At 42.3% G+C, this 22,792-nt stretch overlaps 1 protein-coding gene across 4 annotated transcripts in view; it reads left to right on the top strand.

The window, feature by feature from the left end:
- The window catches only part of robo1 (roundabout, axon guidance receptor, homolog 1 (Drosophila)), a 280,040-nt gene that overhangs the window by 245,580 nt on the left and 11,668 nt on the right, over positions 1-22,792 (top strand). For all 4 annotated transcript variants that reach the window (XM_024277075.2, XM_024277073.2, XM_024277076.2 and 1 more), the window contains 13 exons: positions 1,448-1,653; positions 4,046-4,127; positions 4,224-4,392; positions 4,481-4,647; positions 5,529-5,650; positions 7,126-7,357; positions 8,145-8,266; positions 10,424-10,595; positions 12,934-13,137; positions 16,432-16,458; positions 18,125-18,167; positions 19,541-19,695; positions 21,291-21,677. In XM_024277075.2, the coding sequence (XP_024132843.1) occupies positions 1,448-1,653; positions 4,046-4,127; positions 4,224-4,392; positions 4,481-4,647; positions 5,529-5,650; positions 7,126-7,357; positions 8,145-8,266; positions 10,424-10,595; positions 12,934-13,137; positions 16,432-16,458; positions 18,125-18,167; positions 19,541-19,695; positions 21,291-21,677 (2,088 nt within the window). The remainder of the gene's footprint in view (positions 1-1,447; positions 1,654-4,045; positions 4,128-4,223; positions 4,393-4,480; positions 4,648-5,528; positions 5,651-7,125; positions 7,358-8,144; positions 8,267-10,423; positions 10,596-12,933; positions 13,138-16,431; positions 16,459-18,124; positions 18,168-19,540; positions 19,696-21,290; positions 21,678-22,792) is intronic.

The raw sequence follows: 22,792 nt of genomic DNA, 5'->3' as shown, positions 1-22,792 counted from the left end.
AAAGATGCTTGAATTCCAGTTGGGCTCTACAGTATAATCCTGTTCATCTGTAATTCCGTGGTTGTTCTTGAAACGAATATTAATATCCTGATTGAGGTTTGTGAGGTTTGGTCTGGCCTGTTGGATGTGTTCCTGTCAGGCGCAGAGACTCTCTGGTGCCTGTGCAGCCAGACCATGGCTCACTGTTTGCCCACTCTGGCTTCACACTGGCTAATGACTCTTTCAGTATTCCATGGATAGTTTGCTGCTGTCTACCTTTGGAAGCCTGTTACCATGTCCTGAGGTCTGGACTGCGTCCTTTAATTACCCTGCTAGCCAATCCTTGTCAACGTAGCGCACTAACTATCCCTTACCTCCCGGTATTCCCACAGTTATCCGGACATCTAATACCTTGTCCGTGACACACCTACTTTCATCCCATCATTTAGCAAATGTCGCTCTTCGTTTAAGGCCAACAATGGTATGCTCCATCTCTCCCTGCTCCTCTCTCCCTCATTCTGTCGTGCTCTCCGGATAATAATAACAGTTATTAAAGTGAGCAGGCTGCTCTGAGGCCACCGCTTCTCCGCAGGCAGATCTGGTAATAACAGGTCATGCTGACAATATTTTAGTAATTGCACCATTGCCAGCACAAAAGCAGAGACAAAGCAGCCCACAGATTACACCACAGCGAGGCTCTGAAGCTCTACGGTCACATCCATACATCATTATATGTTGCCTTTTACACTGTTAGATATTAATCTGACTTCTCCTGACTGAATATAATTTGCCAGTAAATCAGCGGAGCTGAAAGCAATGTTCATCAACAGTGCCATGAATAATAAAAAATGATCAGAGGGAAGACGACAACCTTTTGTAGGAATATGATGAATCCCACACAACAAATACTTTTGAAAATATACATTTTGTCATGTAATTAATTATCTTTTTTATTCATTGCTTTGTTTTCAAAAACTGGCTTCCCTTGTACGTTTTTCCATCACAGTCGGGAGTTCAGCTTCCTTATTTCTATTTCAGCCCAAATTCTTCTAAGCCTTTTTTTATGTTTAGCATTTTAAGGCAGGGGGCAAGGCAACGCTGAAATGTTGGCTGGTAATGTTCTAATTCACGGTGCTAGGCGTCTGCTAAATCTAAAGCAAAAGAAATGGACGCTTGATTTTAATTATGCTGTTTTTATTTGGCTAAGATCGACTCCTGCTGCTGCTGAATGATTAGAAAATTGCTTCCAGTTCTTTCAAATTGGATTTAATTCCTCTCCCTGCTACCCTCGCTGTTTTCACATTCTTAAATTGTTACGCACTGTTTGTCCAATTCTCACGTTCTATATCCTTTTTTTGTGTGCGTTTTCCTCCAGATGGACATAATTGTCTGGATCCTATAGGTTCCGTTCGCCCTTCTACACCACATTTACACACATAATTGCCCCTTCTGCTTCCTGTTTCCACAGTTGTGTCCGATCGGCCGCCACCGGTTATACGACAAGGTCCGACCAATCAGACGGTGCCTGTGGACGGTACTGTGGTTCTAAACTGTATGGCAGCTGGTAACCCCACCCCCACCATCCTGTGGAGGAAGGACGGTGTCTTGGTGTCCACTCATGACTCTAGGGTCAAACAGCTGGACACGGGCGCCTTGCAGATACGCTATGCAAAGGTAAGCAGCTGATTCCGTGATCAAATATGATTAGATTAGTTTGAAACAGACTTACAACACCCGTGAAGTAAGTCATTTTTTTATATTTCCCAGTTAAAAGTGGGAGCTCCCTTCACATTTGTTTATGTATAAAATCCCAGTGGTATAAGATACTGTCAGGGCCGGCCAAGGGCTGCATGGCGCCCTAGGCGAAATGTGATTTCTGCCCCCACCCACTCATGAATATTAAATAAGAAACACTGTAGCTGCCTGGAAAATGTCAAAATAAGTATTTATTTAATTTTAATTCTCAAGAGTTAAACAATAATCACTTAAAATTGTTTTGCCTTGGACTAATTCTCCTTAGTTGGGCCTTGAACCCCCAACCTTTGGAATAGAAGGTGTCCGCGCTGCACTATTTTGACAGTTATCTCCAGTGTTTAAGGTTAAAAGTTTAAAGATGTTCATTGTTAGGGTTTAAAAAGAGGAAAAAAAGACAGATCACCAGTTAAATTCTTCTTTTCCGACCAAAAACAGGAGTATTTTTTGACAGAAATGAGGGGGGGGATTTCCAAGCAATTGAATGTAAAAAAAACAGACAAACCTCTTCTTTTAGTCCGTTTTTACTCCTCTTCCTGTCTATTTTTTTACATTAAAGCTGTCCCTGAAACTTATTTTGCTGCTTTCTTCATCCTTAAATTTTATAAGAAGCACTAACAGTTTATAATCCGCCCCACCAGCTTTGACATAGCACCAGGGAAAATTATTGATTATGTAAAACTTTTGAGCTATTTTATTTATGATTTCAATCATTACATTTTTGAGATTTTTGCACAGATTTTTGGTGTGTTAAACTGTAAGAAAAAAAAATCAGCTATCTGGCACCCCTAGGCGGCCGCCTAGGCCCAGGGCCGGCCCTGGATACTGTCATCTTTAATTAACTGTTTCTATAGGACTCTTTCTAAGGTCTAAATCCGTTTAAATGAACTTCAAAGTTGTCTGTATCACACCCGTAACATGCTTGCAAACTCCTGCTGGTTGGTAAATAAAGCATGCGTTCCCGCCAGCGATCAGCCCTCTGTGGGCTTGCTGTCAGTCAATCGCCTCAGGTTTGAAATAGAGTCTGTGAAAGTCGAACAGTCGGCGGCGTCTGTCAGTCAGCGAGTGCGGCGGGTTTCGTGACGGCAGGATGCGTGATGCCGAACAATCCCTGGCTGAGACAAGAGAGGGGTGATGAGGACTCCTCCAGATGGAGGCGTCACGGGGTCAGAGTTCGTGTCAGCTCGCGATGTTCCGATGAATGCCGGCATGTGTTGTGATGACAAAAACTGCGGCGTGACTGGGTCAGTGGAGCAGGGCAGCAACAGACGATGCCTCTGAACCCCTCCAGTGTTGAAGCTGCATTAACTCTGCAGGCACTTTACATTAATGAACTTGTCATTCCACTGAGATGAAGTTTTAATGAACATATTTGTGATCTATGTGTTTTTGTTTTTTTGTTCTGTGAATTTTGCTTTTGTTAGTATTAAACGGGTTTTCTTTCTTCCAAATCTAAAACCCCCATACTCTAGCTGCTTGTTTCTGGGACATTCTAGTGTTCCATCTGATTTTCGGTTCATTTTGCACACAGTAGCCTTTGGCATACCATGCATCACCAACAAACAGGAGAAAATTATTTGTTTTGCACTGAGGCTTTACTTCAGTTCACATAGCAGGCTCTCAATAATCCAGCAGTGTGAAATCAGATTTGTAACTTTGCCATCGGGGCAAACAGTTTGTGTTATTCCAACAGTTTGTGCTATTAGACTTTTCAGCAACAGATTAGAAATGTTTGATCCATGCTTGCTTTTCATGTAGACTGAGTACTTTAATTTTCAAAAATGAAGTTTTCTTGAATAATACATCAACATAAATTGCATTAATATTTTGATTTACACTCTGACTTAACTTGCTATTTAAAAAATGTTCCATGTGTGAACACCAGCTATTCCCCACGTTTCTGCTCTGATTGGTTGAGGCTCCTTAAGATGACTGGAAAGGGGCGGAGCTTGAAGATTTCATATGGGTTAGGGGAGCAGAACACTTTAGAAGGGTGGTAAAACACCAGAGTGGAAGGCCATTTCAAATGAAAGGATCGAGAATACGTATTTCTAACAATTTGTACTGTTATTGTTTTTATTTATTTTAAAATTATTCTTTTTGTTTGATACTCTTTAAAAAGAGTCCTGGGATATATCATGATACGTATCGTATCGTAAGCTAAGTATTATCGTTTCGCCAGACTCTTGTCTATGCAAACCCCTAGTCAATAGCATATACCTGTAATAAAAAAGTGAAATTAGCATGTCAGGAAAATACTGGCAAACATTTAAATAATTTACATATAACCAAATATCTTCCACCCTTCTTCCAGCTTGGTGACACTGGTACCTACACCTGCATTGCCTCCACACCCAGTGGAGAGGCCTCCTGGAAGTCCTTTGTGGAAGTCCAAGGTAAGTGTAACGGCCAAAGAAAGATTTGATTCAACCAGTGAGTGTTTTCTTGTCACTACAGTTTCATTTTTTCTATCTTTCTTTTTCTACACTCAGAATTTGGTTCTCCAATCCAGCCAAACAGACCTACCGACCCAAATCTGATCCCTAGTGCCCCCTCAAAACCTGAAGTCACCGATGTAACTCGAACCTCCGTCACCCTTTCATGGAAACCTAACCTTAATGCCGGAGCCACACCCACTTCCTACATCATAGAGGCTTTCAGGTGACTTTTATGAACTAGCATCTCATAAACTCTGTATTGGATTCAAACTTGCTAATGCTTTTTTGTTTTGTCTCCCGTGTGTCTGTAGTCATGCTTCAGGGAGCAGCTGGCAGACTTTAGCAGAGCACGTGAAAACGGAAGCGTTTGTATTGAAAGGCCTGAAGCCGAGCGCAGTCTACCTCTTTTTAGTGCGGGCAGCTAATGCTTACGGACTGAGTGACCCCAGTCCTATCACTGATGCTGTGAAAACACAAGGTGAGGAATTAGTAGATTAGTTTATTTCAAACAATCAAGAAAGAATAATGCATGTGCAATACAATCATTCAACAGAGGTTCATGAAAATGTCAAGTTTCACTAGATATTATTCACAATATAAGTTCAAAGCGGCTGAAAAGAAAACTCTAAAGACCCAATATTCTATCAGCATTTAAACGCATCACAAATCTTGGTGACGTGAAAAGAGTCTCCCCTCAGATTTGTGCATACGTGTGGCTTTGTGTGTGCGTAACAAGAAATCTGTTCGTAATTTTTTAAAGATGTGTGCGTATGGTTAGTTTTAAACTGTTGAAATTTAAAGTTGTGCGTATGTAAATTGTATTTTAATTTTTGTATTTATGCACAAAATGTATTGTACGAGTTTCAAATCAACAATTGTGCACCCACAAATCCAAAAGTTATGCACAAGTCAAGAATTACACACGCATAAATGGGGTGAGTCTATTCTCTCTCCATAAAAACTTGATGTCATCTAATTCCAGCCGGACACAAACTACTGTCATTAATTTCTCCGTCATGATCATTTTTGGATCAGTTGGCACTTCTATGAATTAAAAAGGACACTACCCATACGTCACTACCAAATTCACGTCCCTGATTGGTCGAGGTTCAACTAGTTGAACTTTCAATGTGCGTTTAAAGGATATGCACTTTGTACGTCGAGGCCTAAAATGGACTTAAAACTTTGTGTGGTGACGCTACAGTTTTGAACATGGAAGCCAAAAAGGCGCATATACGAGTGTTTACATTGACTTTTCATTGGAAGTGGTTGCTTAACACCTTTTTCCAAGGCTGATGTGAACCTAGTACCTATTATGAGCAGAATACACTAACTTTGAATTCCTGGGTCTCTACACAGATATCCCTCCCACCAGTCAAGGTGTGGACCATCGTCAGATCCAAAGGGAGCTGGGAGAAGTGGTCATCCACCTGCATAACCCCACCATTCTTTCATCCTCATCAGTCAGGGTGCAATGGACAGTGAGTAATATTTACTCCCCCCCAGTGTACCGATTACTTGTATATCTGGCAGTGTAGAGGCGGCGGCAGATCGCCATATGGATGACTATTGGCGTATCTGCTCCCAACAGCTCTGAGGTGAAGCGGCCAATTTCTCACCACTTTTCCAATGTCCCAATACCCTTGTCCCCTGTAGAGTGGACTCTGTAGAAAGCAGGCTGAAAAGCAGCCCAAGTGCTCTCAGCGTCCATCTGGCATGAGGCTAAACCGGTCTGCTGTCCAGAGATCTCAGATTCCAGGCTTTTTCCTACTCGACGGTGCTTGACTTTCTGCAAAGAGCGTCCTATTACTATATGGCAGAATGTGCCTGTGCCCTCGGATTGAAAACATTTGAAGACTGTTAAAACAATACTAGCGAGAAGGAGGAGACGGCCAGCCCGTGCTCTTAAGTGGAAATGGTTTACAGATGTTGGAAGGAGTAGGTGGGTGCAGAGGAAATTGAGCTGGGTGCTCACAGTGGTCTTTCTGTGCCGTGCGAAGCCGAATATGAGGTACTAATGTTCCCCTGTAACTGATCTGGTTAGTGTAGCTATTAGGCAACAAACCAATACATCAGGGTGCTAAGGCTCCCAAGGTAGATATTAAACTGCAGGATGAGTCACTGAAGGGTAAAAAACAATCTCAGTGTTGCCTTCTGACAGAAGGCCGCCCCCATACTTTTCCTGCTATAATGAGGTGCCAGTGTGAGCGATGAATGAGGCTGAAGAAACCTGAAAGAGACACCGACATGTCAAGACTGATTTAAAACATTACTGGCCAGTTACGGTGTCACCCTGGAATCCTGAAAACACACAACATGTGGGAGGCTGTCGCTGTAGTTAAGGGACACAGTTCTCTGTTTTGTGGCTTTGGATCTATTCTCAGTGTGCAGTTAAAGGAGGGATAAAGAAACTTTACAAGCCTTGTCTTCTACAGAGACTCATAAGAACATTGCCGCACTGGTTAGCAGTTATTCCTTTCTTGTTGTATCGCAAAAATTAAGTTAACAGACAGTTCCTTTTATAAAAAGAAGTTTATGTCATTTGCTGCATCAGATGCCAATTTCCTTTATTGTGTGCTCAGTTCCGCAAACCCCTCTCGCTTCTGACTGAAGCGGATCAGGGCAGGATGAGACAGGCTGTTCTGGGAGTCTGGGCTTATTTAACCAGCTCCAGACTTAGAGGAACCTTTGGCCAATGACCTCATAGTGCGGTTTGCACAAATCACTGCTGCACCAAATTGCGCATAGACACACTGGAGAGCAAAGTAGAGATGGATCAACAGATGAGTGATGTGATGAGTTAGCACTTCATTCTATCTAGCGCCTGATGCATCAGTGGCATAAATCCATATTTGTCCGGTGATGCTGCAATATATCACTCTGCTGTATCATTTTCCACGGTGAATTATGGAGCGGATAATCGAGTTAAGCCGACTTCGCCTTTGCCACTCTCTAGGTGGAGCAGCAGTCCCAGTACACGCAGGGCTACAGGGTGATGTACCGGCCGTCTCCCGAGGGCCCGCAGAAGAGCGACTGGTCTGTGTTCGAGGTGCGGGCCCCCACCGAGGACAGCACCGTGGTGACGCAGCTCCGAAAGGGCGTCACGTACGAGTTCAAAGTGCGTCCCTTCTTCAACGAGTTCCAGGGAACAGACAGCGATGTCAAAATCGGCAAGACCCTGGAGGAAGGTGGGGGGGAATGTGAACGCCGTGGCGCTTGCATGCATGTTTTCATGTGTACACACTTTTACACATCCAGCTTGCGTGTGTGAGAGCAGCTGTTCACAGCAGGCAGGGAGGGCAGGATGGTGGTAGGATTACGATCTGTTCGAATGCGGTGTTTCAAAAATGTTTGACTTTGGAAACCAACACACAACACCCCAGTGCATGTGTTAGACAAATCTTTCATAGGGTGTGGTTGTGGCAATCTGCTGAGGTTTGGTCAAAGCCCAACTGCAAATTTTAATTTGTAGCAAACATTTAAAAAAAAAAAAAAAAGTGAGTGCAGAGTGTTTACAAGAGTGTATGGGTGGAAGGTTTTTTTGTTTGTGAGAGTCTCCTTTGTTATCAGTATTGCTGATAATTGTTTTTGGCACTCCAAATCGAACGTTTGTCACGAAAAGCTTTCAGATTGCAGCTTGACCGCAGGTTGCTATTCTTATACCATCAAATACTCTGCTCTCACTGCTGCCTGCCTGCATGCTTTGAGTAAACAGTTTTTCGCTTTTGTTTATGCACTCACTTCCCTCGTTTTTTTTTTTTTTCCAATTTAATCCTCGTAATTTCTCGATGCGTCGTTTGTTCTCTCGTCAGCTTCAGTCTCACGCAGAGAGAGAGAGAGAAAAAAAAGTAAATCCTGACAGCTAAATTGCATGTGAGAGACTTGGATAGACAGCTGCAAAAAGGCTGCACGGACTAGACTTTTGTGTAGATAGGGATATAAAAATGTTTTTTTTCTTTCTTGTATTCTAACCAGCCCCCAGTGCCCCTCCCCGTAAGGTTACAGTGACAGAGAGTGGGGACAATGGGACCGCCGTCATTGTCTCCTGGCAACCCCCTCCAGAAGAGGATCAAAACGGGGTGGTGCAAGAATACAAGGTAACCTAAAAAAAAAAAGTTAAATAAACTATAACGCGGCCGTTTCTTCAGCTTTGAGCCGCTGTGAGGCGTTCTGTGGAGAAAATCACAAAAGAAATGTGAAAATAGTTGCAGACAAAAGAGACACAGACAGGGAAAGGTAATGCATTCCTGCGTGCAGCCTACCTTTGTGTGCCAGTCAGTGAACTTCCTCTGTTGTCTGAGGAAAGCCAGACACAAGGGGGCTGTTGGAAGAGTTGGGAAACAGCGCCCTCTGTTGTCAAATTGAAGCACACACAGGTTCAAAACTCAGCTTTCCTTTGTCTTCTTGCAGTCGGTGGTGACCTCTTTTTCTGTATTTTCATTGCAGAAAATTCAGCTTTTTATTTTTTTTTTAAATTGATACCAATAGAAACAGTGAGTTATTACTTGTTAGGAATTACTTCTGTACGGAAGACTCAGAATAACTAATGAAATACAATAATGAAGACATAAAATTGTCCTTTATCTCAGGGGTGTCAACCTCAATCGCACAGGGGGCAAAAATCCAAAACACACCTTAGATCGTGGACCAAACAGGATAAACATTTATTAAACACACACACAAAAAAAATGAAAAAACTTTAAAACCGTAACTTTTTAACATAATTTTGAACTAGATATATCACACCTGCAGTAATGCTAGTGTGAATGCTGTAAGCTGAATTTGGTAGCTGAAGATACTAGTGCTGATAGCTGAAAACGCTGAAGCTGTTAGCCAGCTAAATGACAAATTTGCCAAAAAAAACTGGAAAAAGCCTAAATTAGCCAAAACAGCTAGCATGTACCTGAAATATTAGCTAAACTCCAAAACAGCCAAAAAACAAGCCAAAAAAGCCTAATTAGGCAAAACAGCTAGCATGTAGCTGAAATATTAGCTAAATAATAAAAAAGCTAGCATGTAAATATTAGCCTAACTCCAAAAAAGACTAAAAAACATAAAAAAGCCGAATAGCTAAAACAGCTAGCATGTAGCTGAAATATTAGCTAAATTAAAAAATGAAAAGCTAGCATGTAAATATTAGCCTAACTCCAAAACAGCCTAAAAAACAAAAAAAAGCATAAATGAGCCAAAACAGCTAGCATGTAGATGAAATATTAGCTAAACCCCAAAATAGCGAAGAAAAATCTTAATAAATATAGTCCAAAAAGCTAGCAGAATGCCAATTTTTAAAACTGTAACTTAACATAATTATGAAAAATACAAAGGCAGGAATATTATTCAAGAATAAATCAACTTAAATCTTAAATAACTTTCCATATTTTACCCTCCATAAAAATATCTTTTGTCAAAATTATACAAGTTATAAATAAGCACAAGACAGCATCGGGCCATTAATAACAATAAAATAAAATGATCTGGAGAGCCGGGTAGAATTACCTGGAGGGCCGGATCCGGCCCCCGGGCCTTGGTTTTGACACATGTGCTTTATCTTATTTGGGCTTTCCGAAGACATCACGTATTTTGAGATTTTCTCCAAGCCTTTATTTGATCCAGGTATGCCATCCCTTTTAATGGCTATACTGTGGACGACACTTGCAGTAACACTGTACAGGTCTTGCATTTTAATTGGTAAAGCCTTTGAGTCAAGGGGGAATATAGGTGAGTGGTGGGATGAGGAGATGAGGCAGAGCCTGTGAAATAGTCTTAATTTTCCAGGTAAATGTTTTCTCGTGATAGACTTTGGAGTAATTTCATGCTTTTTTAGCTCAGTTTGAGAACTCATTACAGCACCCTGATCCCCAGCGGCACAGCGACTTACCACTGTTTTTAAGGGTGCAGAAAAACTAAAAAATAAAATGAATGTGTTGGTTGAAGAAAGAACTGTGCATGCTTTTGTCTATGACTGAGTCACTCCCTCAACGAGGGACACCTCTTTGTTTTTAATTGGTTTAAGACGTGTTTTGGCTACCTCATCTCAGGTTGCCCTGGCGCTGAAAGCCGCCTGGCAAACATAAAGTCATGTTATACAATGTTTATATAATGTTTTCGTACCTTAGAGATGTAACAGAATACCCACCGTGTGCTAAAGTGTAGTAATAGCCGCCGGGTGGCAACAATGAAAGCGCTTGTTGTCGCTAAAGCTCCATATAGCCTTTCCTCTGATTTCACTTTTATGCTTGTTTCTGTTATGGCAGATTTGGTGCTTGGGGAATGAGAGCAGGTACCACATCAACCGCACAGTTGATGGCTCGACCTTTTCCGTGCTGATTCCCAGTCTGGCCCCTGGGATCCGTTACAGCGTGGAAGTAGCAGCCAGCACCGGAGCGGGTCCTGGGGTGAAGAGCGATGTCACCTTCTTCCAGCTTGGTGAATAGAACCAGCTTTCCTAGTTTTTTTTTAATTTCTTCTCTTTTGTCCTCTACCTACCTGCTCTTTTAAATCAAACAATCACTGTGCAAATAATTAACCCATCAGTCTCTAGTAAAAGGATTTTTAGCAGCGCGATCTCATGCCAAGTAAACACTTTTATGTAATTCCCGTCTTTGTAGTAGCTGACATGTTCAAGCCTCTACCTGCTTTCCCTTTCATTGTCAATCAGCAGTGTTTAGAAACTATAATTTAGGTGATTGACGGTATGCAGGCATCATCAAAGTTGCCACAGAGGAGTGTGATGAGTTTGATTGACAGGAGTGTTTGCCATCTTTGAGCTGCCGGTAACAGTTTAAGCTGCTGCAGCTGGTTTTGTGATCGACGCTGGCAGACTGAAGTTCTGTGTGACGGAGCTTTGGAGCTGGCTGCCGCACCCTTTTCCTGTCTGCACTCAAGGATTCTGGGTTTTCAAAGGCAATTATGAAGCCTTCACTCCTCCGAAATGTGTTATTATTGCTGAGAAACAATCCGCATTAAAGTTATCTTTAGTTTTTTTTTTGTTCTCTGAAGCTACAAGCTAACCAGTGAAAACACAAGAAAAGCAGGTTGAGGCAGAGGGAGAAACAGCTCCATCTGGTTTTAAATGTGTGATCGAGTGGGCTGGGATGGGCATGAAGAAGCATTCGCTGTGACGGATGCAATTTATCTCACTTGAAGGGTTCCTGTGGTGATTGTTGCCATGTTCCAACACCGGAGTGGAACAGTGTGCCTGAGGGAGCGGCGCTTCACCCAGACGCATTTGTCACACTCCGAGCTTTGCCTGCGTCATCCCAGCCTAGATACCTGCACTGTCCCTCGTGGGCTGCTTTGTCACATTGCTGCGCACCGCTCCCTCGGACCGCCAGCGCCACAATTCGAGCAGACATATGCAATAAGCGAGACAGCCAAATGGAGACGGAGACTGACTGACAGAGACAGGCGCGGGAAGGGATTCAGGAAGGGTGCTGGTTTCTTTGGGGAGGAAGTATGTTCGCCTCTGGCTTGGAGAAATGGAGAAGAATGGCTCCAACATGAAAGACTTGAGAAACAAGAGATGAAGACAAAGTAACACGAACAGAGAGGCATTCGAGAGGCAGAGGGCGGGGCATGTCAGAGGAGGCTTTCATGTATCATGAGGAAGAAGCTGATGAGAAAAACAGAGCAGGTTGCTGTGAGCAGCTGTGCAGACTGTCTTTACAGTAGAAACAGCTTCAAGGCATTCACGCCTCAGTCTTTCACAGCAGCGGTTCAGTTCGCTAATCATTGCAGTGTTTTTATTTGAGGATGATCTCTCCGGATTTGTTGCTGTTAGGAGGAATTTCTGCTTTGTGCAAATGGGGCCTCCTGGCGTCTATTATCCGCTTCCATTAGGTCGTGTTTGGCACATTAGTTCTTTTGTTTGCGTTGGCCTGTTCTGGCGTTGTTGAAAAAGAACCAGCCTAATTTTCACCACACGATATCAGTCATTTTCTGAAATAGAGAGTATTTTAGGCTTAAAAACAACAATGATCCGGGTTCATTACTGCTTTTTTTGCCATAACATTATTCGTGTTCTGTTTTATGGGGGTGTAACGATGAATCTATAAATCTATTAATCAATTTATATTCCTACAGTACAACCAGATCAATCTTTCTGAGGAAAGTTGTTAATCAAATTGATTTACACCATTAAAAAATCATTTCAAAATAAAATAAATCAATTATAATCGAAAATACCATTTGAATCAAGGTATGTTATTTTTATTTTACTATAACTTAAAAGGACCAAGTATTATCACAGCAGACAACAACACACAAATGTGATCAATTCATAACTACACTCCAATGTGTGGAAACACTGAATTTTGCAAAGATGTGACCATACAATGTGGTAAAATGCTCTAATAATGTTCCCTATGTTTCATTTTTATGTGGAAAAACAACAATTGGCTAAACTTTATGAAACTAAATGGATTTGCCATTAATTTTTGTTTACTTGTAAAGTCAAGTATCTTGCAACAAATACAAACAATCTGGAAAATTTGTTGCGTCACACTGGTTGAAGTTTTGGCTAAAGATGACTTGGATTGATTTTAGGTCAGTGAATCGAATCAGGTCGTTCAATATGAATCAAATCCAATCGTCAACAACAAATCATGATATGAATCGAATGTTAAATGAATCGTTACACCCCTACTGTTTTACCAGTGTCAAACAAAAAGACAACTAATACTAAAATTGTCCTTTTATTTTTATTTCTTTATTTATTTTGTTGTTGTCTTTCCTAATCTCCTCAAATCTCTTCCAATTTCCTCAGATTCTTCTGGGCGAATGACAGACGACCCGGTGGACCCTGAAAACCCGCTGTCCCAGCAGATCTCTAATGTCGTCAAACAGCCGGCGTTCATAGCAGGCATCGGAGCTGCTTGTTGGATCATCCTGATGGTCTTTAGTATCTGGTTATACCGACATCGAAAGAAGAGGAACGGCCTCTCCAGCAGTTACGCAGGCATTCGTAAAGGTATGGAATCAGGGACTCTTTCCTTCTAATAACTTCTGGTAAAAATATATATTTGAGTTTTTGTCCTTGGAGTGATGTACTTCTCTGTTGTTTCTTTTTCATGGCTGTCAACGAGCTTCAAAAGTTACAGAGAAAGATTTTATTATAACAAAAACAAGCTCTCCTGTGGGGGTGTTTAAGATGCAATACAAGCTCCCACTGAGAGCGTGGAGCAGAAATGTCTCTTAGCTCTTTTGTCTTTTCCGTACTTCTGTCATTCTCAAAGTGTGTGAGGAGCATTTTCAGCAAAGCACATTTTTGGTCCAGTAACTCCCTTTTCATAAACTCCCCTCTGACTGGATTGAGAGAGAAACAAAGCCTTCTTTTGATTCCTCTTATCAAGGCCAGAGTGACATTTTCACATGCTTGAGGAGTTTTTGTCCTTGTAGAGAAAGGCCATGAGCTATGGAGGAGATAAGTGTTTACCAAACCTGCAAATCAACACATACGTATGCTTTCAGTGTCCAGATTTGCTTAACATAAGGTTGACATTAGAATGACAGAAGTCGTGGCTCGAAAAGCCCTTTTTCCTACGATAACTTCAGCAAACTCAATTCTTTCTGAGTCTCATTTATATGTGAACTGACTGGATGTGTGACCTTGGGCGGTCCAGCAGCTGCTGTGAGCACAACCTGCTGTATCCTTAGGACTTGGCTCGGGCTGAATACTGACTGTCACAGCGAGAGGAGATCCACCCTTTAACCTTGATGGGCAAACAATGGACTGATTTAGCTGTTAATCCGGGACTGCCACCCAGAAAACACAGCCTATCTGTGTCGTGAATCTGCTACAGCCATGGTTAATGGAAAATGTCAAGTGAGAGACACTCCAGCCAGGATTTAGTGGCGCTGGTTCCCAAACACCTGTGTGGTCTGTAATATTTAAAGGCGCTCTGTGTTTTCTACCTCTGTGTTAGTCGGAGAATGCAGTTAGGACAGGCAGACAGGCCGCTGGGGTCGAATGCTATGTAGACTGAGGTTACCCTCTGTCCCTCTGTGTTTCTATAAGTTGATGTTTACTTGGATATGAAAGAAAGAGCTCTTTAGGGGAACAGTAGGCACCCGGCAGGCTGTGCTCTTTGTTGGAACTGGTAACTGAGAACGCTTCAAAGTGTATAATTGCAACCACATGAATCAACAATCCACACTTCGGGTGAAATAGCAAGAATTGGCGCTCGTGCGTGTGTAGCAGCTAGAGTTCCCTGTTTGAAGTCCAACTCCAACTATATTTCTTTCTATTGTAAAATTGTCCCCAGTGGGTTTTTTTTTTTTTGTTTTTTTTACGATTATACAGTTTTTGGCCAAAATCAAAACGCATGCATCATTTTTTGGGACATATTTTCTGCAGAGTGGCCAGAGTTCATCAAAAATGCTCACCTGAGTTGCAGGAGGGACTGTTGGTTTAGCTAATTTTCCCATCAGCCCTTTGTTTACTCTCTCTCCCGCTAGCTATTAGCATGTCACAAGCCCAAGCTAACATTAGCATAGCAAAAAAAAAAAGAAAAGCAGCTTTAGTCTTAAGGTAATTTATACTTATTCTCCATTAGGAGAAAACCCAAGAGGTACTGGCCGCAAAAAAAAAAAAAAAAAAATATGGTTCCAAGAGGACGACTGAAGTTTGAGCAAAGTTCACACTCTTCCCCTAGAACAGGGGTCTGCAACCTTTAACAGTAAAAGAGCCATTTAGGCTCCTTTTGTAGAGATCAAAACCTAGAAGGAGCCATATAGTCTTACTTTAACCTTAAAGAAATAGGATTTTGCGTCCATGACCTTCTTTTTTAAAATATAAAAAGAACCTAGCATCTTTCAAAATGTGATTTTTTTTTTTTTAATTTTTTTTTAAACTTATTTTCAAAATAAAAGATGCTCTGTGCCAAACAGGATCATCTATGTGCAGCTCTGGGCAGATAGTAGCCAATGTTGTGCAGAATAAGATAATATATGCTTTTAACCCATAAAATATCCAACTTTTACTTTGCATATAAAAACTGTACATTCTGAAGGTAGTGTTGAGCAAACAAGACGTCATCAGGTCAACAGGGATGTAAAAACCTACCTAGTTCATCATCTATGTGCACCTCAGCCACCAGGTTATAAATTTAACAAATTTAAATTTAATAAATGCTAATCCTTACTTTAAACAATTGCTTTTTTATTTTTCTTTTATTTATTTATTTTTTGTTCTTTCCCCCTTTGTCCTCTGCAGTCACACTGCTGGGTTTTGTTATTTTAGTTTAGTATTGGACCTTGGTAGTCTTAGTTTGCGGGCTTTGTTTATTTGTTTTCTTTGTGTAGTTTTGGTTAGGCAGCCTGTAGCTGGGAGCCGCTGACTCAGGCGGAGGGATGAAAGAGCCACATGTAGCTCTGGAGCTGCAGGTTGCAGAAAAACACCGGAACCGGGTTATGGTTACGGTTAGGGTAAGGAGTTGCGGTTAGGAATAGATACTCAAATTCAGCTTCCTGCTACGGTTGCGACATTTCCACTTCCGGCTAGTGATGAGTTTAATGTTGCGTTTGGGCGCCATCCCTTTACAAAAAATGCTACGGGAACATGTTAAAAACACAATTTTCTTTGGAGTGAAGCTTTAAAATCAATTCAATGCCCTCACTTTTGTGTGAGTGGAGACGTAAGCATGTGTTATTGTGTATGAATTATGTATGTACATACATCAAAGTCACACATGGGAATAAAACATGACTTCATAAATCAAACTAGCTGCACATTTTGCTGCAGAAGTTGTCAAACCCAAGTCTGTCAGAGAAAAGTTGAGCAGTATTTAAACTGCGTCCGCTGACATGCAGTTCCGTTTAGCCTGCAAATGAGCTTTATGCGGCGTGGCAGCTCAGTTGCACAACGCCAGCTCTGCGTACTTCAGCCCGTTTTTCACAGACTCTTTTGGGCAGTTTGTGTCTCCTCTTCAAAGGCATCCATCACAGAGATGAAAGCCGTCCTGCGTTTGATATCCTCAGATTTGTTTGAGCATCAAGGGGAGAGATTCAGAGATAAGACGATTGTACCGTTTGTTGGCACAGTCGCTGTAAATAGAGGAAGCTTGGCAGGAGCTGTGTGCGTCTTCTCAAATTTCTCCAAACTTTACAAAGTCCATGTGCTTTTTTAAGCAGTGTGCAATCTCAAGGCTTCAATTTGGTGCTTTGATGTCACTCTTTACTTGAAACAAAACAAACTGTGTAAACTAAAAGTTGAAATGACGAAGATAATCCCTCTAATAGATCACATTTCTTCTACTTTTCACAGTGCCGTCGTTTACCTTCACGCCAACAGGTAAGCAGCTTTTTTTCGCCTGGTCACTCCATCAGCAGCCACTTCATTTAATTGCGCTCCCACACAGCCTTCCTAGTATCTAAACCTGAATAGATTCAATAAAGATTAACTGACTGAAGTCAGCGACAGACACTTGTTGCTGCCAGTAAAGGAGGGCGACCATATGTGCAGCTACCTGGAAATAAATGCGAGTGTTTCCGCCCTGTCAGAACTCAGCGTTCTGCTGAGCTCAAGAGGCCACAATACCAAGAGACTAATAAAACAAGTAGGAACTTGATCAAAGGGTTGCTGGCACAAACGGATGGGATTATAGAGAATGACGCTCCACCAACAATCCTAATTAGATAGGGGCAGAGCTAAGAAGGTTATCTGTGAACCGGGGAGACACTAAACTAGAGGGAAAAGGTCTCTTCAAGTTTATGGTCTTTTTCCTCTTTTCTTTCTGTTACGGATGCGTAGATAATCACTTAAAACTGTTAGAGCTCAGAGGGTGTCAATGAGGACGCACTTTTCTTTGAGTCATTTTTGCAAATGTAGACTTGTTTTATGATCTGCTGAAAATGTTAATGGTCACATACTGTCTTTATTAGTTTGGTTTGCCACCTTGGGAAGAATTTCCCCACCAGGTACTTCACCTAGAAAATAATTTAGCCTAGCTTTATGCTGATTTCTATCTAGAAGCGGATTGATTCAACCCCTGAGTATGTAAAGACTCACTCCGATCATCTTTTTTAGCCCTTGTTCCATCTTATGGGGTCCAGATGACCCCACTTCTAATGTGAATACATAAGATTGCACAAGGTTACAAGTGGTCCCTCTAACCTTTTTTTTTTTTTTAATTATGCAGTTTTTAGCCCAAAATTTAAAAAAAAGTTTTCTATGAGTGAAATGGGACGCCCACATTTCCCATAATCCCTATGTTTACACTCTTCCGTTAGCTCACAGCCCTTCACACCCCAACCTAGCATTACCAATGCAACAAAACTTTGGCACTACAGTTCTGATACATATCAGCTCAGATGAGGGAAATGAAGACGTTAATTGATCTATTCGTCTGTAAGTGGATGCACCAGAATCGTAGCTTCTACATCCCAACTGCAAGCTCATTCAAATGGAAATTTTTTAAGCCTTTTTCACAACAATTAAAACAAATAAATACTCAAAAAACCCAATTTTATACACAAATTTCCTTATACCTGTCCTCCATCTTCAGAAAGAGCATAATAAAAACACATTTTTTTATCTGAGTGGGTCTTTAAACACAGAAACCAGACTTCAATTCCTGTTTTGAGGAATAGACAGGGAGGTAACACGCCTAATTCCCTCCCCCACCTCTTCTTCTCATAGGGTAAAGATTGTAATTAAAGTTGGAAGTTTATCTCCCTTTCACACACCGGCAGCTTAAAGCTCCTTGAAAGAGTTAAACTTGCAGCGTGCAGAGCTTCAAACGTCGCGTAGCCGAGCCAGAAAAGCAAAGAGCTCCACATCTTTGTTCTTCATAAGCCTCTTATGTATCCTCCTGTTGAATGTGTGTGTGTGACTCAGCTGAAATGATGCTGCATAAATCTATTTGCATGTTTACCTGAACCGTTTGCAACACTGTCAGTTGTCACATATTAAGTCAAAGGAATCTTGAAATTTCTTTGCTGCCTTGTTGTTGTTTCAGTGGCGTATCAGAGAGGCGGGGAGGGTGTCACCAGTGCTGGAAGGTGAGAGTTTCTTTTTTTTAATTACAGCTTCCTCCTTACTATTTATAATCTTTTGATGAATATTCATCATAATTAGCTTTGATTAAAATACAAAAAAACAGCCTTAAAGATGATGAGCAGGGTTGGGCACGTGTATTTTATTTAGCAAACACTAGGGGGAGAGCTGTGCCTTTGGAAAGCAGCGCAGAGCAGAGAGGAAGTAAGGTGCACACATGAAATAACACTACAGGAACAAAGACCCATGCAGTCCGTCAGGAGCCCGTCCTACATGTTGGGGATCCACATTCAACCACCAGGCTGTGCCATAGCATCACCATCAAGCATTAATGGAGCTGTGTGCACATTGCACAGTGCAGAAACGGTGAAAAATTAACCAATTTGTAGATTTACTAGCTGGCCTTGGTATGTTATTATTTATAGGTAAACAAAAGAAATGTATTTTTTCCCCCTCTAGCCTAACGTGCTTAAAGCTGCACTGTGAGTGTGTTTGAGTGTTCCTCACCTGCTAATGAATAGTTTAGCTTGAAGCCATCAACAGTAAATCCATATTCATTATATTACCCCGTTGTGGATTGAGTTTGGCGTGCAGCATCGGCTGTGTCAGCGCTGCGCAAAAAACAATGGAGGTTCAATATCAACATACAAGTGGCGGGGTGATTGAGGAGCTATTGTGCGACTGTATTTGGCTGTAAAAGACAAATGCCTTCATTACCCAAAATGAATCCAAGAAATGAGTCATTTAGGATGGAATGAGGAAATGTAATTCAGGGCCGGGATATGCAGACTGGGAGTCATTCTGTGCCGATTTGAATACCAAAACAATATATGGCCATGTAAGAGAATATTGGCTTCTGTTTTTATGCCTCATTTATTCCCTTTCATCAGCAGAAACAGCCCGTTTTGTTCTCCTTTTTCAGCCACTGTTCAGCGGAGGGTCAGGTTGAGTCCCGTTAAACAAATAATCTGCTGAAACTGAAACAGAAAACATAAAAAGTGATGATGTGAAAGTGTTTGGGTGGATTCTTACACTGACACACGAGTTATTATTTGCTTTCCATCTGTAAAGACATTTTTAAAATAACTTGTGCTTCCAATGTTCAGGAGGGAATTTTATTTGCCTAATCCAGACAGATTGTTAATACTCAGGAGGGCTCAGAAAAAGTGTCAAACTCTGTTAAACTGGGTTTTATTTTCCCTCCATTGCCAGCGTTTGGCTAAAGGGAATAAGGTACTAAAGCAGGATTTTTCGGTTTTCCTCTTCTCAGCAGGATAAACAAACTCCCCTTCTAAAGGCTTTATTCCTGCTGGTGTTTTACTCCATCGACATGGACGTTGTTGTGTTGTTAGCTTACTTTCTTGCTTCTCCGTTACAGACCCGGTTTGCTAAACATCGGGGAATCTGCCACTCAGCCCTGGCTGGCTGACACGTGGCCCAACTCCTGCTCCAACCACAACGACTGCAGCATCAACTGCTGCACTGCAGGCAACGGGAACAGCGACAGCAACCTGGCGACGTACAGCCGACCAGGTATGTGCAGCGGCGTGTCATCTCCGTCATGTCGGCATCGACCAAAATAAACACTTCTCTCAAAGGCAGTGTTGCAGTCCTCGACAAAATAACTGCAGAGATAAGGGAGGTGGGAGCCGGGGGAATCTGCAGTAAAAAAGAAAGTACAATCTGATTTCTAGGTTAGCTCCCCGGAGAGTTGTTGTGTGTGTCTCTCCTTTCTATAGGTCTCCTGAAGAAAAACCTGGAGACATATTAGGATTAAGAGCAACTCTGTGCTGGTGCGTTTGATTTATCTGAGGTTAAAGCAGAGCTGTTTTAGGCAGGAAATAACAGGAGTACACTGAGCCGGGCTTATAGCTCTACTCTGTTGCTAATCAAATTGCTCTGCTGATTTCCATACAGTTGTTATAGCCGGTAATGTAATTTCCCCTAAGTGCTCAGTTGTTTAAGAATTGTGCAGCGGGCGAAGAGGTCAAGGCTGGTCTGTAGACGACGGCCAGAAGCAGGGGAAAGAGAAAAAGGATGGAGGGATGTAACTGGAGATAGAAGAAAGGAGTGAAGGATAAGTATGCTTACGCAGATGCTAAGATTTGTGGACGAGATGAGGTGAAATAGATTTGGCGGCACACTTGAGCTCATTTAAAAAGAGGCTGATGCAGCCTAAAATTTGCTTTAGTCTAAATATAGCGACTTCTTTCCTGAAATTTAGCCTGGAAGGACCAACAACAACCTTCACCGTGGAAAGTTGGAGCGCCATGAAATGCTTTATGTTGTAAATTATGCACGGTGGGGCTCTGCCTTTAATGGCAGCACATAATTCCTGTCCAGCTGTTCAGCCTAATATCCAACCAGTACTTTCTCCTGGCTTCAAACCTCTGCCAGGGAGGATTAATAATTCATTCTGCAGACTTTCGAGTCAAGTTTAGTTTTTCTTTGTGCTAATCACCGCTCGGAGGTCGAACACGACGAGATGTTTAACAGGCACTTCTTGCATGACACCTCCCTGTGTAACGCTAAGGAGCTTGCTAGATGCATGCTTTGTGTGTGTGCCAAAACTAAACTCTGTGAACATTAAGAGGATCACTGACTAGGTGACAGAGCAAAGAAATAGGAGTTAATGTCCCTTTATCGCTGCCATAGGCGTGCTTTCACACGTCGGCCTTTGAAGTGTTGAGCTGAAATGTGAGACGCGTGGCACGAGCGGCTTGTACCTATGGCCGTCTTTGGTATTTACCAGGAGGTTGGCTCTCAGATCTGCCGGAGGATTTGAATATTTTATGAGCCAAGGAAAACTGGATCTGTCAGCGAAGCCATGCTTTTACTGCACGTCTTTGATACTGGCATGTCTCTCTGTCCGTTTCAATGAGGAGGCTTCTGCCATCAAATAAAAAAAGCACAGAGTCACCAGTTAGGCGGAGGATAGACCAGGAATTACCTGGATACATGTTAAACTTTAGGGTTAGATCAATACTTGGCAAACAGAGAAAGACAGGCTTCTCTGTTAATATGTGATCTTCAAAAAAAAAATGTTTTTATTTCAATCTTCTACCTGACTGGTTTGCTGCCACAAAGCTGATGTGCCGCTGACTGAATCCCCTCCTCATGTTCTCCAGCGGACTGTATCGCCAATTATAACAACCAGATGGAAAACAAGCAGACCAACCTCCTGGTGCCAGACACAGGAGTCTATGGAGATGTAGACCTGTCCAACAAGATCAATGAGATGAAGACCTTCAACAGCCCCAACCTCAAAGATGGCCGCTTTGTAGGCCCCGGGGGTCAGCCGACACCTTACGCCACCACCCAGCTCATCCAGTCCTCCATCCTGGGCAACAACGTGAACCCCGACAGAGGGACCGGAGGGAGTGGAGGCGGACTTGGGGGAGGAGGGGAACTGAATGAGAAACACTGCTGGAAGCCCGTCTCAGTGCAGCAGCAGAAACAGGAAATGGGCTCCCAACTGCAGTACAGCATTATGGAGCAAAACCGGCTAAACAAGGGTGAGTGTGAGGAAAACCCAGCGGCAGCAGAGGTTAACTCTCAGCCATTATCTTCCTCCGCTTCAATTTTCCCTTCTGTTCTGTCCTCTCACTGCAGACCAGTTCATGCTCATTGGCTTCGTGTCAGCCCTTTCAGTCACTTCTAGGCATTATTGTCTGTATGCTTTTCATGTAACCATTCATCACTTTCTATGCTACCTATGGTCATTAAATATAGGCCAGGCTGTCATCCTGTGGTATGTGGCATTGTGATGAAGGCAGGTGTGAGGGGGGGACCTGTGGCATCAGATTTCTATAGAAAAAGGCAACCATGATTGATTCTGTCATTACCCCTGATGTGCATGTGGAGCAGAACATGTGGCGTCAAAGTTTTTGTGCAGATGTTGCATGTACTTGCCTAAAATGACAATTTGCATGTGCAGTACTTTACTAAATGTATTATCTTAAACTGAGGTCACATATCCCAAAATGCCATTGCACGGTGATCTAAATGCAAGTCTGTCCTACACATCTTCACCCCAAACTCATCATGTATGACATTTTGGATGTCCCCAACTCGTTGGTTTTTGGTGTACTGGCTGTTCCCATTAAGTCTTGGGTCCCCAACCCTCGCAACTCGATACCGGACGCAGAACTAGTACCAAGTTAGGGTTAGGGTACCAGTATTGGTCTCTGTACAAAGGGTTGGGGACCCCTTATTTTTTCCATGTCTGGCCCAAGCAACCCCTGGACTGGTACCAATTCGTGGCCTGGAGCTTGGAGACCCGTGATTTAATGAGAACAGCCAGCATGTCAAAAAACAACGAGTTAGGGACACTCAAAACGTCAAAAAGTGATGCCTACATTTATGTGCATGCCATTAATTTTTTTTTTAAATTGGGCAGCGACACGAATTGTACAGATGTGCGTTAGCAGATGTTTATATTCTTTTCCACTGAGCGGAATGGTATTTTAAGCATTTCCACTGTAAAACGAACCCATTAAACAGCACCAAACCGTACCTCTTGGGGGCCCCCATTGGTTGTAGGTCCATTGAAAAGTGCAACAGAGGAGCCGCTGTAGCCACCCATTGATTGGCCTAAAGTGATGATGATAGTGATGGACTGTTTGAAGAT

This window comes from Oryzias melastigma, linkage group LG13 (genome assembly GCF_002922805.2).
Source record: "Oryzias melastigma strain HK-1 linkage group LG13, ASM292280v2, whole genome shotgun sequence".
Taxonomy (NCBI): Eukaryota; Metazoa; Chordata; class Actinopteri; order Beloniformes; family Adrianichthyidae; genus Oryzias; species Oryzias melastigma.
Note: the sequence above shows the minus strand (reverse complement) of the source record. Positions and strands in the feature narration are given on the sequence as shown.